Raw genomic sequence first — 18051 nt, forward strand, 5'->3', positions numbered from 1 at the left:
TATCCAGCTAAGATGGTCTTCTGTGGCTCTTTCAGCACTGACCAGAACATCTCAGGCCTTGATCTCAGTAATTCTGTTGTCTCAGGTCTTGGTGGCTGTGGCACGAAGACCTTGTAGGTGGGCTCCTCGGGCAGCCTGGTCTCAGAGCTCAACGATGGTAATTTGCTTCCAAAGGGAACTTTCTGTTCTCCTTGTCCCCCTCCTCTGCAGCTCCGAGATTTTGCTGCCTGCGCTTGGCTGTGCTTCGATTCTTGGCCCTGCTTCGACGCTTGGCCCTGCTTCGACGCTTGGCCCTGCTTCAACGCTTGGCCCTGCTTCGACGCTTGGCCCTGCTTCAGTGCTTGGCCCTGCTTCAGTGCTTGGCCCTGCTTCGACGCTTGGCCCTGCTTCGACGCTTGGCCCTGCTTCAGTGCTTGGCCCTGCTTCAGTGCTTGGCCCTGCTTTGATGCTTGGCCCTGCTTCAATGCTTGGCCCTGCTTCAATGCTTGGCCTTTGAGCTTGGCTTTGCCCTTGGGTGTGCTGGTCGCAGGTTGCTTTTCGCCAGAGGAGCCTCCTTTCTCCTTTGCTTCTTGGAGCTGTGGAGCTTCCTGAGTCAAGGTCGAAGAGGCAAGCAAGGACAGTTCAGCAAATGCCACTAGAATTGGGAAGGAGAGACCTTGTCAGAAGAGCATTGCTGGGATACTACCGGCCCTGGTGACATGTAGAGGTGCTCAGGCCCCCTCTCTGGTGACACGCAGAGGTGCTCAGACCCCTTCCCAAAACAATGGCTCCCCTCGCAGCCACCCCGACACTGGGGCTTGCCTGGCACCTCAGTTCCAAGGTGCAACGTGGTTTTGTGACCGTGTTATCAGCATCAGATTTCAGAATGAGGAGCCAGTTGGTGCTGGGACAGGGACTCTTGCAGAGGGGTCATTTCCCGAGGGCCTTGGATTGCCAGCCTCCCACTGCGCCCTGGGGCACATCCCACCCTGGGGTTCGGTTCTGTGGAAGCCATGAAGTCATTAGCAGAAAAGGCGGTGCCGAGCTGTCATGAAGCTAGGGCACTAGTCAGATCTTCTGACAATCATCACTGAAGGATTTTCCCCGATATATCACAGAAGCAGGATGGCTATGCTGCGGAAAGGAGCCAGGAGCAGCTTTACATTTTCTGTGCTGGTTGAAACCTGGCAAAACCTCTTCTTTCTTCTCCTTGTCCTCACCAGCAACGTTTCTCCTGGGAGGGTTCCTTGGTGGTTGTTTGCGCACAACATACATTTCAAACCTGGAGACAAAGAGATGACACCAGCATGACCCACAGCACGACCCACAGCACCACCAGCCCTTGCCACTTGCCACGATCCCCTGCTCGCACACAGATTTTGGCGTTGCACAAAACCCCCCTTTTTCCCCGCGCTGACTACACCCCATCCCCAAGGACTATCGTGGGAAGTGAAGTCAGCCTGCGAAGAGTTGCCTGAAGTCCTCCATCTTTCCCATCAGATCTGCCTCACACAAAGGACTGTGGGCAGGGGGGACATGTCGCTGCCTGGTGCCCTCGTGGCAGGACACCTGTGGTCACATGGAGCAAATGCTACCAAACCACACCTGAGCAACTAGAGGTCACATCTGCAGATGTACTCACTCAGGAAAGATGATGAGACGGCCAGAAAATGTCAGAGAAGCCAGAGGTACCACTGGGGACACCACCATGTCCAGCAGCTGGGGGACCTGTAACGGCGGAGCACAAAGATGGCAGGACATCCTCAGCGTGGCTGAGCCACTCAATATCGGAGGAGCCTGAGGCAGTGAGGGTTGGTAGGACCGTAGCTCTCACCTGGCCTGCGTGGCTGACCAAGTTCTGGTGGGCCACTCACAAGCAGTGCTGGGGCACCGCTGTGCAAACCACCTGGGCCGTGGAGAAGCCAAAATGCTCACCTTAAAAGTAGCTTTCTCATAGTTCTCCTTCCCAGACATCCTCTCCAAGAAGCTGAGGTAGAACTTCATTTGTACCCTCGTGCCTTCGATGAGGAGCACGCCCACGTCCCTCAGGACAAGGGCAACGTTCTCCCCCTTTTCCAGGCAGTGAGAGAGGAGGGACATGGTGCCTTGAATGCAGTTCTCCACTTTCTGCCGGGACACAGAAGCAGCTTTGGCCACCCTGGCATATTTCAGGGGCTCCAGCTCCTTATGGCCTGTAAAAACACACGAGAGGGATGGAGGTGCTCACCCAGTGGTCCTTCTGCAGGGGTTTCCCAAGGGCTGCTTGTTGCAGTCATTGCATTGCCCACAAAAACCCCCATTTTTGGACCTTCTCCGCAGAGAGGACAGTTTGCTTTGGAGAAGCGTCTCGGATCCAGGGGAGGGATGTGATGACCATGCAACCAACCAGGGTTTAATCCTCCTGCTTACCGGGCAGGTAGTCTTTGTTGTCCCTGAGGCTGTGGACAACCACGAGGTTCCTGGCCAGCCGAAACACGGGCCTCTGGACAATCACCACCTCATCCCCAGCCTGGATGCATGTGGGGACCACGTCAAAGGAGCCAACGGAGGGAATTCGGACCCCCTGCAAGCGGAAGAGAAGGGAAAGGCAGAAGGGTGAGGACTGGCCGGAGGAAAGAGCTAGAGGTGGTCCTGTCCAGGGATGGCGCTTCAAGCTGGATCCTGCCCAGTCCACGAGCTGGGGCAGTGGGGAGAGCTTTGGGGAGGAGATGCCGAGTCACAGAATCATAAAATGATCGAATACCAGGTTGGAAGGGATCTCAAGGATCATCTGGTCCAACCTTTCTTGGCAAAAGCACAGTCTAGACAAGAGGGCCCAGCACCCTGTCCAGCTGAAGCTTAGAAGTGTCCAATGTTGGGGATGTGTGCCCTCCCTCTGGACCACCCTCTCCCCACCCCCTGGACAAGGTCATGGACAAAGAGTTGACCCACCTTCCGCAGCAGCAGTTGTTCTTGGATGTATTCGGCCACCGCATCCCAGATGGCTGTTCGCACTGGAAAGCAAAGGAAAACCAGGTCATGATCCATATCCACCGGCTCTCCTCTCTATACCACCAACTCCTGAGCTGTGGTGAGGTGGCTGACACAAAGAGTCATCACCATCCCCAGCCTCGTATGGAGACATCTCTGAGATGGCTGCAGTGCTGAGTCTCACCCAGACAACGCCACAACCTTTGGTCACCACAATGTGGTGGCTGTGGATGCCTGTACCTTTGGCACTGATGCTGGACATCATGAAGGTGTGCTCCATGCCATCCCAGAAGTCCATTTTGATCTGCCTCATGTGGGCAGGTCGCTCCTTAGTGGCAACAGCCATGTGGGAGCTCATCCCTGTTCGTCCTATGGACACTTCTCCAGGGTGTGGGACCCACCGCCCTGCAGCCCCTTTTATACCCCTGTGCGACCGTGTCACAGACTCAGTGTGACATCATGGTGACGCGGCCACTGCTGACTATGCTGCCCATTGTGACACGGCCACCATCAACCTGCAACCTGCTGTGACACGGCCACCGTGCGCTGCTGATCATGGGGACGTGTCACCCACTGACCTGCTGGCCCTCTGTGACGGGGCCGCCACCGCCCCTGTGCCAGTGCCTGGTGATCATACGGGGCCCAGGCCACGGCTCCTTCCTCTGTGTCCGTTGTCCAGCTAACGTCTGTCCGTGCTCTCTCAGGCCCATGATTCACAGATTGGTAGGGGTTGAAAGGGACCTCTGGAGATCATCTAGTCCAACCCCCCTGCTAGAGCAAGATCACCTGGAGCAGGTTGCACAGAATTGCGTCCAGGTGGGTTTTGGATCTCTCCAGAGAAGGAGACTCCACAACCTCTCTGGGCAGCCTGTCCCACGGCTCGGTCACCCTCAGAGTAAAGAAGTTTTTCCTCATATGCAGATGGAACTTCCTGTGTCCCAGTTTGTGCCCGTTGCCCCTTGTCCTGTCACTGGGCACCACTGAGAAGAGTCTGGCCCCATCCTCTAGACACCCACCCTTTAGATATTGATAAGTGTTGATCAGATCCCCTCTCAGCCTTCTCTTCTCCAGGCTAAACAGCCCCAGCTCTCTCAGCCTTTCCTCATACCAGAGATGCTCCAGGCCCCTCATCATCCTCACAGCCCTCCGCTGGACTCTCCCCAGTAGTTCCCTGTCTGTCTTGAACTGGGGAGCCCAGAACTGGACACAGAACTCCAGATGTGGCCTCACCAGGGCAGAGCAGAGGGGGAAGAGAACCTCCCTCGACCTGCTGGCCACATTCTTCTTAATACACCCCAGGACACCATTGTCCTTCTTGGCCATGAGGGCACGCTGCTGGTCATGGAGAGCTTGTTGTCCACCAGGACTCCCAGGTCCTTCTTCACAGCGCTGCTTCCCAGCAGGTCAACCCCTAACCTGTACTGGTGCCTGGGGTTGTTCTTCCCTAGGTGCAGGATCCTACACTTGCCTTTGTTGAATTTCATATGGTTCCTCTTTGCCCAGTTCTCCAGCCTGTCAAGATCTCGCTGAATGGCAGCGCAGCCTTCCGGTGTGTCGGCCACTCTTCCCAGCTTAGTATCATCAGGAATTTTGCTGAGAGTACACTCTGTCCCCTCATCCAGGTCATGGATGAATATGTTGAGTAAGACCGGACTGAGCACTGACCCTTGGGGCACCACTAGATACAGGCCTCCAACTAGACCCTGCGTCACTTATCACAGCCCTCTGCGGGTTAGAACACAACCCTAGAATATCTCAAGTTGGAAGGGACCCGTAAAGCTCATCGAGTCCAACTCCCTGCTCCTCGCAGGACTACCTATAAACCTAAACCATATGACTAAGAGCATCATCCAGATGCTCCTTGAAGTCTGACAGGCTTGGTGCCGTGACCGCTTCCCTGGGGAGCCTGTTCCAGTGACCTCCAGCCCTCTCAGTGAAGAACCTTCTCCCAATGTCCAATCTGAACTTGCCTTGATGCAGCTTCATTCCATTTCGTCATGTCCCGTCACTGGTCACCAGAGAGAGGAGATCAGCACCTCCCCCTCGAGCAAGTTGTAGGCTGCTATGAGGTCATCCCTCAGCCTTCTCTTCTCCAAGCTGAACGAACCAAGTGAGGCTCAAAAGGAGGCTTTGGATATGTAACAAATAAGGCTTTGTAGTGTAAATGAGGAGTTTGGATCTTAAAATGAGGCTTCGGCACCTAAAAATGAGTATTTGGACCTTTAAAATGAGGCTTTGGGCTCTAAAAATTGCAGACTGTATCCTAAAAATAAGGTTTTGGTTCCAGAAAAGGAGGCTTTGGTAGCTGAAAATGAGGCTTGGGACCCTCTAAATAAGACTTTGACTGTAACGTTCAGGCTTCGGGCCTTCAAAATCAGACTTTGGGCCTTAAAAATGATGATCTGGGCCCTTAAAATGAGTCTTAGAAACTTAAAAGTGGTGCTTGGAACCTATAAATGAAGTTTTGGACACTAAAAATGCATCTTTGTTCTCTAACATTGAGACTTTGCAAACAAAAAGTGTGTCTTTGGATCTTTGTGGCGACGCTACTCCTTATAATAGGTTTTTGGCACCTTAAAATGAGGGTTGACATCCAAATATGAAACTGTGGGCCCTAAAAAAAATCTATGGGTAATAAAAGACAGGCTTGTACCCTAAAAGTGAGGATTTCATTCCTCAAAACGAGGCTTTGGACACTAAAAATGTGTCTTTGAGTTCTAAAAGAGAGGTTGGACCATAAAAATGAGGGTTTGGACACTCAAGGTGCAGCTTGGACCCAAAAATCGACTGGCTGGATCCTAAAAATGCCGCTTCGAAACCTGAAAATGAGGCTTTGCAAACTAAAAATGCTGCTTTGGGCTCTAAGAAGGAGACTTTGCAAACTACAACTGAGTCTCTAGACCATAAAAATGAACCTTTGGGGCCTAAAAAGAGGCTTTCTGCCGTAAAAGTGATGTTTTAGACCCTAAAAATGAAAAAGTGTGTCCTAACGAAAGGCTATGCATAATACAAGACAGGCTTGGCCCCTACAAATATGGCTTTGGACTCTAAAAGTGAGGCTTTGGACCTTCAAAATCAGACTTTGGGTCCTTAAAATAATGCTTTGTACTGTTAAGATGAGTCTTTGGACCTTAAAATGGGGGTTTGGAACCTATAACTGAGGGTTTGTACCCTAAAACTGAGGCTCGGGACGTAAAAATGAGGCTTTGGGCCCTAAAAAATGAGAGTTTGGACACTCGAAATGTGGCTTGTACCCTAAAAAAGCCTGGCTGCATGCTAAAAATGCCACTTTTGAGCCTGAAAATGAGGCTTTGGACTCTAAAAAGGACACACTGCAAACTGCCACTGAGAATTTGTATCATAAAAATGTGGCTTTGGAGACTAAAATGAGTCTAAGCCAAAACTAAGACTTTGGAAAGGAAAAATGAGGCTCTGGACACTATAAATGTAGCTTTGGACCCTAAAACAATGCTTTCTGCCCTAAAAATGAGGTTTTAGACCCAAGAAATGAAACTAGTCCCCCCCAAAAGGCTATGGCTAATAAAAGGCAGGTTTGGGCCTTTAAAATGAGGATTTTGGCCCTCAGAATGAGTCTCTGAGCACTAATAAGGATGGGTGAGATGCTACAAATGATGCTTTGGACCCTGAATACGAGGGGAACCTCTTGGTTCCTCTATGGCCCCACAAAATGAAGCTTTGGTCCAAAATACAGGGCTTTGGGCACTCCGTGGAGGCTTAGAGCTGTAAAAGAGGGGTTTGGGCCCTCAAAAGGAGAGTTTGGAGCCTCAGAAGGAGGATTTGGGCCTTAAGAAGGGAGCTTGGAGCCCTGAAAATGGGGCTCTAGAAATGAAATTGAGGTTTTGAACCCTGAAATTTGATTTCGTGTCCTAACATGAGGCTTTGGTAGCAAAAACTAAGGGTCTTCGCCCCCAAAAATGGGTCTTTGGAGGCTCAAAACTAGGCTTTGGACGTGGAACAAATGAGTCTTTGTTCCCTAAATGAGGAGTTTGGACCTTTGCTGTGGTTTAACCCAATCACACAGCCGTTTAATCACTCCCCACCCTGCAGTGGGATGGGAGAGAACTGTAAAAAGGTAAAACTGGAAGGTTGAGATAAAGACAGTTTAATGGGACAGAAGAGGAAGACGATGATGATGAGGACGGGGAAAAAAAGAACAATTGCTTAGCCAGCCAGTGTTGCCACGGAGAGGTAGCCAGGGGCTGCAGGGAAGATTTGGGATCGCGGAAGAATCACCTCTGTGTTTGTTGGGATGAGACCTATTACAATCCCTAAATGCCCAGATCCGTCTGTGCCCAGAAGGGGTAGAACTTAGAGAAGCAAGGATCTGTCTCACTGCCAAAAACATGCCCGAAACTCCTGGGGTTCCACCTGAAGTTGTTAAAGTGCCTTCAAAATTGTGGAGCTCCTGCAGAATGGATGTGGCTTTATTGAAACCGGCACAATCGGTCTCCATAAAAACAAAGGGAGGAAAGCCGGTAGCAATCAAGCAGTATCACATTCCCAGAGAAGCAGAAAAAAGTATTCAGAAATGAATCAACCAATATCTGAAAAAAGAGGTTTTACGATCATGCAATTCCCTGTATAATACCCCTTTTTACCTATAAGCAAAAATCGGTTAGACAAAGGAGGAGATCCAGAATATGAGTTTGCACATGTGGTTGTACCCCACCTGGTGGTTCCAGACCCACCAACAAAATTATTACAAAGTCCACCTTGCGCAAAATACTTTAGTGTTACCAATTTAACAGCTGCATTTATCGTATTCCTATAGCAGAAGACAGCCAGCATCTGTTTGCATTTATGTGGAAAGGCCAACAACTAACGTGGACCCTCTTGCCCCAGGGGTTCACTGGGTCTCCTATGATATTCTCCCGTTTGCTTAAAGACAACTTGACAGATATTATATTACCTGGAGGTTCTACACTTGTACAATACGTAGATGATTTGTTACTCGCCAGCAAGATGCATGAAGACTGCTTGAAAGATACTGATATCCAGCATCGAAGTTAAAGAGTTAATCATGATTCTGTAGCTAAGAAGTTACAGATAGTTCTTCATAGTTCCATAGTTAAGAACGTCACAGATAATTCTGCAAATAGTTGCTAGGTACTGCTAAGGATGACTATTGTACAGTCCTACCATTATGTTAGTTAATATTCACCCAAACGATGTATCAATTAAGACGTGATTGTCAAGAGGTAGAAGAAATTGTTAGTCTGATCAACAGACCCTGAAGAACCATTTCGAAGTGCCAGAAATCTTGAGAAACTAGGGGAAAGGTAATTTGGGCCAGGGTCTCTGCGACCACTGACCCGTGAGGTTTGGACCACAATACGATTTGTCTGTGTAGAACTTTAGCAGAAAAAGGTCACCGTCATCTCTTTCTAAGCTTCAGCTGTGTCAGCAGGAAGGAACATATTTAGGATTCGTATTAAAAGAAGAACAAAGATTAGTAGACCCAGAACAGGTCCTTTGCATGAGAACAAAGGAGTAGCCATCAGAGTCCTTACTCAACAGCTACTTCCGCACCACTGCCTTGTGGCTTTTTACTCAACTCGGCTGGATCCTGTAGTGGTTTCCTGCAACACCCGCCACTGACATTGCAAGTACCCGTGGAAGCCAGGTGCATACTCCTGCCCTATCAGCTCCTCAGCCTCCTATGACATCACAAGCACCTGCGGAAGCCAGGTGCATACTCCTGCCCTATCAGCCACTTAGCCACCAGTGACATGAGAAGCAGCTGGACAAGCCAGATGTCCTTTCATTCCCAGTCAGATACTTGGACCACAAAAGGACCTCTGCAAGCCAGGGGCCTGCTCCTGCCCTATCACCTACTCATGTACATGTGACCTCACAAACACCTGCACAGCGCACATGCGTGCTTCTGCCCTGACAGCTAAAGAGCTGCCAGTGACATCACAAACACCTCTACAAGACAAGTCCTCATCCTGCCCTATCACCTCTTCAGGCACATGCGACCTCACAAGCACACGCTTGTGCTCCTGTGACATCACAAGCACCTGGTCAAGCCAGGTGACCATGCCTACCCTACAAGGAACTGTTCCTTAAGTGAAATTAGAGGTCGTGCACAATCCCTGTTCCCATGCCTGCTCCATCATCGACGGTGCCACAGGCAACATAAACTCCTGCGTAGGCCTGTTTCCCAGGCATGCGTTATCAGGAACTGTGCCATAAGTGATAGCAGACGCACCTGCAGAAGCCAGGATCCTGAGCCTGCCCAAACAGGACCTGTGCCATACATGACATCAGAAGCTCCTGCACAAGCCATGTTCCCACGTCTTCCCTATCAGCTACTGCGGCAGCAGTGACATAAACACCTGCACAAGCCACATTCCCTCAACTGCCCTATCAGGAACCATGCAAAGAGTGACATCAGAAGCTCCTGCATAAGCCAGGTTCTTGCGCCTGACATAGGAACCACACAGGCAGCTGTGAAATCAAAACAGCCGCATAAGTCAGGTTACCGTGCCTGCTGTTTATAAGCCAGTCAGTCGCAACCCATGACATCACAAGCACCTTCACCAGCCAGGTTCCGGTGCTTGCCATATCACATTGTCAGCCAGCCTTGACATCACAAGCATCTCCACAAGCAATGTTAGAGCCTTAAAAACAAGGCTTTCAGTCCTGAAAAACATGTTTGGACCCCGAAAATGAGGCTTTGAACAATGAAAATGAGGCGTTGAGCCCCAAAATGAGGTTTTGTTTTCTGAAGCGAGGGTTTGGATGAATAAATTGACGCTTTGGACCCTAGAATTGATGCTTTGGACTCTATAACTAAAACTTTGAAACAAAAAATTTTGCTTTGGGACCTAAAACGATAGTTCAGACTCTATAAATGTAGCTTTGGACCTTAAAAAAAGTGGGTTTGGCCCTAACGATGAGCGTTTACACCCTTAAAATGAAGCTTTGGGCCTTAAAAATCAGTCCTAAAATAAGACTTTGATCTGTAAAAGAGGGGTTCGGACCCTGTGAATGAGAATTTGGACTGTAAAAACAAAGCTTTGAGCCCTATAATGTAAGGTTTGGAAACAAAAATGAGGCTTTGGACTCTGAAATGAGCTTTTGTGTCTTCAAATGAAGTTGGGATCCTAGAACGGAGGCTTTGGAAGTGAAAACTGCGACTTTGACCCTGAAAATGATGCATCAGGTCCAACTGAAAGTTTTTGGACCCAAAATGAAGATTTGGACCCTAAAAATGAGGCTTTGGACTTTATAAATGAGAGTTCTGGCCATCAAACTTGAGGTTTGGAAAACAAAAATACGACTTTAGGCCTTAATAATGAGAATTTGGACACAAAACCCATGAGGCTTTGGACCCTGAAAATGAGGCTTTGGGCCCTAAAAATTACAGGCAGTATCCTAAAAATGAGGGAAATGGGGCTTTAGGAGCTGAATTGAGTGTTTGGACGTGAAAATGAGACTTTGGACCCTAAAGCGAGGCTTTGGACCTTCACAGTCGGACTTGGGTCATTGAAAATGATGCTCTGGGCCCTTCAGATGAGTCTTTGGACCTTAAAACTGTGACTCGGAACTTCGAAGTAAGCCTTTGGACCCTAAAAACAAGGCTCTGGAGCCAAAAAAAAGGGCTTTGGACCCTGAAATGAGGCTTTGGAAGCAAAACCTAAGACTTTGGAAAGGAAAATGAGGCTTTACACTCTAAAAAGAGGATTTCTGCCCTAAAAATGAGGTTTTAGACCCAAGAAATGAAACTGTAGCCTGTAAAAAAGTGTCTATGCGTAATAAAAGACAAGTTTGAAGCCTGAAGTTGAGGATTTTAGCCCTCAAATGAGGCTCTGGGCACTAATAAGGATGGGTGAGATGCTACGAATGATGCTCTGGACCCTGAATACGAGGGGAACCTCTTGGTTCCTCTATGGCCCCACAAAATGAAGCTTTGGTCCAGAATACAGGGCTTTGGGCACTCCGTGGAGGCTTAGAGCTGTAAAAGAGGGGTCTGGGCCCTCAAAAGGAGAGTTTGGAGGGGTTCAGCCTTGAAAACGGGACTTTGGAAAGGCAAATGAGGTTTTGAATGCTGAAATTAGCTTTTGTGCCCTAAAATGATGCTTTGGTACCAAAAGCTAAGGTCTTTGGAGGCTTAAAACGAGGCTTTGGACATGAAACAACTGAGACTAAAATTTTCCCTAAATGAGAAGTTCGGATGCTAAAATGAGGCTTTGGACTCTAAAAATGAGGCTTTGGACCCTCCGAAGTGTGGAGTGGATCCTAAAAATAATCCTAAGACTAAAGACTGAGGTTCCTGAAAATGAGGATTTGGTCCCAGCAAAGGAGCCCTCGGGCCCTTAAAATGGGGCTTTGAACCTTTGAAGTAGGGTTTGGAACTTAGAAATGAGGGCTTGTTTCCTAAAAACGAGGCTTTGGACCTTAAAAATGACTATTTGGACCCCCAAAGGGGTAATTTGGGCCTTTAAAAAGTGACGCTTTGGGCCCTGAAAATGAGGCTTGCCTCTTGAAAATGAGGGTTTGGGCTTTAAAAACGCGAGATTGGACCATTAAAAATGAGGGCTTGGACACTTGTATGAGGCTTTGGACTCTGGAAATGCCGATTTAGGCTCTCAATTGAGGCTTTTGGAGCCTTAAATAGGTTTTAGTGCCTTGAAGATGCAGCTTTGGACAATAAAAACATGTAGATGCTTTGTGCTGTAACCACGATGGTTGTGACTCAAAAATGAGGCTTTGGAAGTTAAGAAGGAGAGCTTTTTACCCAAAGGGTGGGCAGCTCTTGTAGCCAGAGGGACAAGACTTTGGTGGTGTTGATACCTCCCTCCGTTGGGCATGTCCTTGAGCAGCCTGATGGGACCTGCTCTGAGCACGGGGTTGGGCTGGAGACCTCTCGATGTCCCCTCTGACCAGAATTATTCCATGATTTTGTGATTTCCCTCAGTAGAAAGACCTGATTTGACACGCTCAGCTAGACAGGGGGACATTACAGACTCCCCAGCGAGAGACACAACTCAGCCCAGCACTGAGCTCCTGGTTCTGGGCAGATCTCTCCATTTTGGCACTTCAACAATGTGTTCAAATTTCCAGCCTGGCACCCCCGGATCTCTTGCAAACCGGTGCAGAAAGATCCGGCCCTGCAAAGTGGCCTTTGGCTTGGTAGACCCTCATCATTCGGCCCTTCTCCCAGATGCTGGAGGGGTCCTAAGTAGAAGCTTCCTTTAAGGACGGTTGGGTTCCTGGGTTGAGTAGCATGGATTTGGGCAAGGAGAAAAATGCCAGGTAACAGCAGGGGACACGACTGCCATAGCGCTGGGACAGGAGATGGGCCTTCTGTCACTGCAGGTGGCCCATGGGTTGGCCAGAGGGCCGATCTACTTGGAGGATTTCAGAAGTAGAGCCAAAAATAGAATATAAATTGGATAAACGGGGAGATAAATAGGATGGTAAAGAGATCTGGCTCTACCCCAAGTGGAAGTAGAAAGTCCAGCCCAGTGGAGCTGGGCTCAACCTTGCTCTCGTGCCTTCCTCGTTCCCTTATGGCCCTGGGTGAAAGCTCAGGTGCCTCCACTGCTCCTGCGTGTAGGTGCCCTTCATGTCTCCCCAGCTGCACTGGTATCCTCTCCTTTCCCCTCCAGGGACATTCAGTGCTTCGCTACATAGCTCCAAGTGCCCGCTTTCCCTCTCTTGCCCCAGAAAGCTGGTTTCTTTCCATAGCAGCCATGCAAAAGGTCCCCTGGATGGAAAAAGACCTGAGGAAGGTCCCTCAGGTGGCCTTGCTTCCAGCGCCATGTTGGGCTGATCTCAGAGCCATGGCCAACTGTAAAACCCCTCTCCCCTGTTCCGGTCAAGGACCATTGGGAACAACAGAAGAGTCGACGCTTTTTTTGCAACTTCTCCTTTGTGCTTTTATTCATCTCCTTCCTGGGCTCCTCGTGTTCTGAACACAGATGGGTTTCTGCAAAAGAAGAGAGACTCTTCTCAAACAATACTGCAGGTTTTGGGAACTCTTTCCCCACACGCAGACCCCTTAGATGGCTTCAGGTGAGGACACTGAGCGGAGGGCAGCCGTTTCTCTCCCTCTGCAGCTGCTCCAGCAGCAGCGGTTTGCTCCCAGGCTGTGCCAGACCCACCCAAAAATCCTTTCTCTTCCCACCAGGGATCTAAAGCAGCAATGAGCTGGGAAGAAAGAGTCCCCTCTCCGGCCCAGAGCAGCCTTGTGGTTAGTCAGGCCTTCCAAACACAGCCAAGTAACATGGCCTTGTGTGTTGCCTGAGGCTACAGAAGAGAGGGCAACACTGGAGAAGGAGAACCTTGCCCCCGGTGATGGAACTGAGCCCCCCGTCAATCAGAACCAAGGGCTCTTGGAAGAGTCCCCACTGTCCCTCTAACTCTGCATTTCTGCAAGGAAATAGCACCCAGAACGACACAGATCCCAATCACCTACCTGTTGGCATCACCTCAGGCGGTGCTCCCTCAGCTCCAGGCACTCCAAGCCATGATCACTCCAGCCAGGGCCACTCCATCCTGGAGACCACTGATGTGGTCTTTGGTGGTTGGCATTGCGCAGACCTGGACCTCTCGTAGATTGGTGGCACCAAAAGGGAGGGATCAAAGCTGTATCCAGCTAAGATGGTCTTCTGTGGCTCTTTCAGCACTGACCAGAACATCTCAGGCCTTGATCTCAGTAATTCTGTTGTCTCAGGTCTTGGTGGCTGTGGCACGAAGACCTTGTAGGTGGGCTCCTCGGGCAGCCTGGTCTCAGAGCTCAACGATGGTAATTTGCTTCCAAAGGGAACTTTCTGTTCTCCTTGTCCCCCTCCTCTGCAGCTCCGAGATTTTGCTGCCTGCGCTTGGCTGTGCTTCGATTCTTGGCCCTGCTTCGACGCTTGGCCCTGCTTCGACGCTTGGCCCTGCTTCAACGCTTGGCCCTGCTTCGACGCTTGGCCCTGCTTCAGTGCTTGGCCCTGCTTCAGTGCTTGGCCCTGCTTCGACGCTTGGCCCTGCTTCGACGCTTGGCCCTGCTTCAGTGCTTGGCCCTGCTTCAGTGCTTGGCCCTGCTTTGATGCTTGGCCCTGCTTCAATGCTTGGCCCTGCTTCAATGCTTGGCCTTTGAGCTTGGCTTTGCCCTTGGGTGTGCTGGTCGCAGGTTGCTTTTCGCCAGAGGAGCCTCCTTTCTCCTTTGCTTCTTGGAGCTGTGGAGCTTCCTGAGTCAAGGTCGAAGAGGCAAGCAAGGACAGTTCAGCAAATGCCACTAGAATTGGGAAGGAGAGACCTTGTCAGAAGAGCATTGCTGGGATACTACCGGCCCTGGTGACATGTAGAGGTGCTCAGGCCCCCTCTCTGGTGACACGCAGAGGTGCTCAGACCCCTTCCCAAAACAATGGCTCCCCTCGCAGCCACCCCGACACTGGGGCTTGCCTGGCACCTCAGTTCCAAGGTGCAACGTGGTTTTGTGACCGTGTTATCAGCATCAGATTTCAGAATGAGGAGCCAGTTGGTGCTGGGACAGGGACTCTTGCAGAGGGGTCATTTCCCGAGGGCCTTGGATTGCCAGCCTCCCACTGCGCCCTGGGGCACATCCCACCCTGGGGTTCGGTTCTGTGGAAGCCATGAAGTCATTAGCAGAAAAGGCGGTGCCGAGCTGTCATGAAGCTAGGGCACTAGTCAGATCTTCTGACAATCATCACTGAAGGATTTTCCCCGATATATCACAGAAGCAGGATGGCTATGCTGCGGAAAGGAGCCAGGAGCAGCTTTACATTTTCTGTGCTGGTTGAAACCTGGCAAAACCTCTTCTTTCTTCTCCTTGTCCTCACCAGCAACGTTTCTCCTGGGAGGGTTCCTTGGTGGTTGTTTGCGCACAACATACATTTCAAACCTGGAGACAAAGAGATGACACCAGCATGACCCACAGCACGACCCACAGCACCACCAGCCCTTGCCACTTGCCACGATCCCCTGCTCGCACACAGATTTTGGCGTTGCACAAAACCCCCCTTTTTCCCCGCGCTGACTACACCCCATCCCCAAGGACTATCGTGGGAAGTGAAGTCAGCCTGCGAAGAGTTGCCTGAAGTCCTCCATCTTTCCCATCAGATCTGCCTCACACAAAGGACTGTGGGCAGGGGGGACATGTCGCTGCCTGGTGCCCTCGTGGCAGGACACCTGTGGTCACATGGAGCAAATGCTACCAAACCACACCTGAGCAACTAGAGGTCACATCTGCAGATGTACTCACTCAGGAAAGATGATGAGACGGCCAGAAAATGTCAGAGAAGCCAGAGGTACCACTGGGGACACCACCATGTCCAGCAGCTGGGGGACCTGTAACGGCGGAGCACAAAGATGGCAGGACATCCTCAGCGTGGCTGAGCCACTCAATATCGGAGGAGCCTGAGGCAGTGAGGGTTGGTAGGACCGTAGCTCTCACCTGGCCTGCGTGGCTGACCAAGTTCTGGTGGGCCACTCACAAGCAGTGCTGGGGCACCGCTGTGCAAACCACCTGGGCCGTGGAGAAGCCAAAATGCTCACCTTAAAAGTAGCTTTCTCATAGTTCTCCTTCCCAGACATCCTCTCCAAGAAGCTGAGGTAGAACTTCATTTGTACCCTCGTGCCTTCGATGAGGAGCACGCCCACGTCCCTCAGGACAAGGGCAACGTTCTCCCCCTTTTCCAGGCAGTGAGAGAGGAGGGACATGGTGCCTTGAATGCAGTTCTCCACTTTCTGCCGGGACACAGAAGCAGCTTTGGCCACCCTGGCATATTTCAGGGGCTCCAGCTCCTTATGGCCTGTAAAAACACACGAGAGGGATGGAGGTGCTCACCCAGTGGTCCTTCTGCAGGGGTTTCCCAAGGGCTGCTTGTTGCAGTCATTGCATTGCCCACAAAAACCCCCATTTTTGGACCTTCTCCGCAGAGAGGACAGTTTGCTTTGGAGAAGCGTCTCGGATCCAGGGGAGGGATGTGATGACCATGCAACCAACCAGGGTTTAATCCTCCTGCTTACCGGGCAGGTAGTCTTTGTTGTCCCTGAGGCTGTGGACAACCACGAGGTTCCTGGCCAGCCGAAACACGGGCCTCTGGACAATCACCACCTCATCCCCAGCCTGGATGCATGTGGGGACCACGTCAAAGGAGCCAACGGAGGGAATTCGGACCCCCTGCAAGCGGAAGAGAAGGGAAAGGCAGAAGGGTGAGGACTGGCCGGAGGAAAGAGCTAGAGGTGGTCCTGTCCAGGGATGGCGCTTCAAGCTGGATCCTGCCCAGTCCACGAGCTGGGGCAGTGGGGAGAGCTTTGGGGAGGAGATGCCGAGTCACAGAATCATAAAATGATCGAATACCAGGTTGGAAGGGATCTCAAGGATCATCTGGTCCAACCTTTCTTGGCAAAAGCACAGTCTAGACAAGAGGGCCCAGCACCCTGTCCAGCTGAAGCTTAGAAGTGTCCAATGTTGGGGATGTGTGCCCTCCCTCTGGACCACCCTCTCCCCACCCCCTGGACAAGGTCATGGACAAAGAGTTGACCCACCTTCCGCAGCAGCAGTTGTTCTTGGATGTATTCGGCCACCGCATCCCAGATGGCTGTTCGCACTGGAAAGCAAAGGAAAACCAGGTCATGATCCATATCCACCGGCTCTCCTCTCTATACCACCAACTCCTGAGCTGTGGTGAGGTGGCTGACACAAAGAGTCATCACCATCCCCAGCCTCGTATGGAGACATCTCTGAGATGGCTGCAGTGCTGAGTCTCACCCAGACAACGCCACAACCTTTGGTCACCACAATGTGGTGGCTGTGGATGCCTGTACCTTTGGCACTGATGCTGGACATCATGAAGGTGTGCTCCATGCCATCCCAGAAGTCCATTTTGATCTGCCTCATGTGGGCAGGTCGCTCCTTAGTGGCAACAGCCATGTGGGAGCTCATCCCTGTTCGTCCTATGGACACTTCTCCAGGGTGTGGGACCCACCGCCCTGCAGCCCCTTTTATACCCCTGTGCGACCGTGTCACAGACTCAGTGTGACATCATGGTGACGCGGCCACTGCTGACTATGCTGCCCATTGTGACACGGCCACCATCAACCTGCAACCTGCTGTGACACGGCCACCGTGCGCTGCTGATCATGGGGACGTGTCACCCACTGACCTGCTGGCCCTCTGTGACGGGGCCGCCACCGCCCCTGTGCCAGTGCCTGGTGATCATACGGGGCCCAGGCCACGGCTCCTTCCTCTGTGTCCGTTGTCCAGCTAACGTCTGTCCGTGCTCTCTCAGGCCCATGATTCACAGATTGGTAGGGGTTGAAAGGGACCTCTGGAGATCATCTAGTCCAACCCCCCTGCTAGAGCAAGATCACCTGGAGCAGGTTGCACAGAATTGCGTCCAGGTGGGTTTTGGATCTCTCCAGAGAAGGAGACTCCACAACCTCTCTGGGCAGCCTGTCCCACGGCTCGGTCACCCTCAGAGTAAAGAAGTTTTTCCTCATATGCAGATGGAACTTCCTGTGTCCCAGTTTGTGCCCGTTGCCCCTTGTCCTGTCACTGGGCACCACTGAGAAGAGTCTGGCCCCATCCTCTAGACACCCACCCTTTAGATATTGATAAGTGTTGATCAGATCCCCTCTCAGCCTTCTCTTCTCCAGGCTAAACAGCCCCAGCTCTCTCAGCCTTTCCTCATACCAGAGATGCTCCAGGCCCCTCATCATCCTCACAGCCCTCCGCTGGACTCTCCCCAGTAGTTCCCTGTCTGTCTTGAACTGGGGAGCCCAGAACTGGACACAGAACTCCAGATGTGGCCTCACCAGGGCAGAGCAGAGGGGGAAGAGAACCTCCCTCGACCTGCTGGCCACATTCTTCTTAATACACCCCAGGACACCATTGTCCTTCTTGGCCATGAGGGCACGCTGCTGGTCATGGAGAGCTTGTTGTCCACCAGGACTCCCAGGTCCTTCTTCACAGCGCTGCTTCCCAGCAGGTCAACCCCTAACCTGTACTGGTGCCTGGGGTTGTTCTTCCCTAGGTGCAGGATCCTACACTTGCCTTTGTTGAATTTCATATGGTTCCTCTTTGCCCAGTTCTCCAGCCTGTCAAGATCTCGCTGAATG

At 51.3% G+C, this 18051-nt stretch overlaps 2 protein-coding genes across 2 annotated transcripts; both read right to left on the reverse strand.

Moving 5' to 3' along the window:
• Positions 1-1809: 1809 nt before the first annotated feature.
• LOC129197897 (coiled-coil domain-containing protein 81-like) lies at positions 1810-3939 on the reverse strand. Its single transcript, XM_054806701.1, has 4 exons — positions 3190-3939; positions 2911-2972; positions 2389-2542; positions 1810-2171 (listed from the first exon to the last, which is right to left on the reverse strand). The coding sequence occupies exons 1-4, from the start codon at positions 3305-3307 to the stop codon at positions 1810-1812; spliced, it is 696 nt and encodes a 231-aa protein (XP_054662676.1). The 5' UTR covers positions 3308-3939.
• An 11439-nt stretch (positions 3940-15378) lies between these two features.
• On the reverse strand, positions 15379-17508 carry LOC129197898 (coiled-coil domain-containing protein 81-like). The gene is made up of 4 exons (XM_054806702.1): positions 16759-17508; positions 16480-16541; positions 15958-16111; positions 15379-15740 (listed from the first exon to the last, which is right to left on the reverse strand). Exons 1-4 carry the CDS (start codon positions 16874-16876, stop codon positions 15379-15381), a joined length of 696 nt encoding a protein of 231 aa, XP_054662677.1. The 5' UTR covers positions 16877-17508.
• Positions 17509-18051: the final 543 nt, after the last annotated feature.

Source organism: Grus americana, chromosome 30 (assembly GCF_028858705.1).
Source record: "Grus americana isolate bGruAme1 chromosome 30, bGruAme1.mat, whole genome shotgun sequence".
NCBI lineage: Eukaryota > Metazoa > Chordata > Aves > Gruiformes > Gruidae > Grus > Grus americana.

What these genes read in the sequence shown, in the direction of transcription:
- LOC129197897 (XM_054806701.1), bottom strand. Translation starts at nt 3,307, where the DNA reads ATGAGCTCCCACATGGCTGTTGCCACTAAGGAGCGACCTGCCCACATG. An exon ending in GTCCAGCATCAGTGCCAAAG is followed by an intron (nt 2,973 to 3,189) that starts GTACAGGCATCC and finishes TTTGCTTTCCAG; the next exon opens with TGCGAACAGCCATCTGGGAT. An exon ending in AACAACTGCTGCTGCGGAAG is followed by an intron (nt 2,543 to 2,910) that starts GTGGGTCAACTC and finishes TTCCGCTTGCAG; the next exon opens with GGGGTCCGAATTCCCTCCGT.
- LOC129197898 (XM_054806702.1), bottom strand. Translation starts at nt 16,876, where the DNA reads ATGAGCTCCCACATGGCTGTTGCCACTAAGGAGCGACCTGCCCACATG. An exon ending in AACAACTGCTGCTGCGGAAG is followed by an intron (nt 16,112 to 16,479) that starts GTGGGTCAACTC and finishes TTCCGCTTGCAG; the next exon opens with GGGGTCCGAATTCCCTCCGT. An exon ending in CAACAAAGACTACCTGCCCG is followed by an intron (nt 15,741 to 15,957) that starts GTAAGCAGGAGG and finishes GTGTTTTTACAG; the next exon opens with GCCATAAGGAGCTGGAGCCC.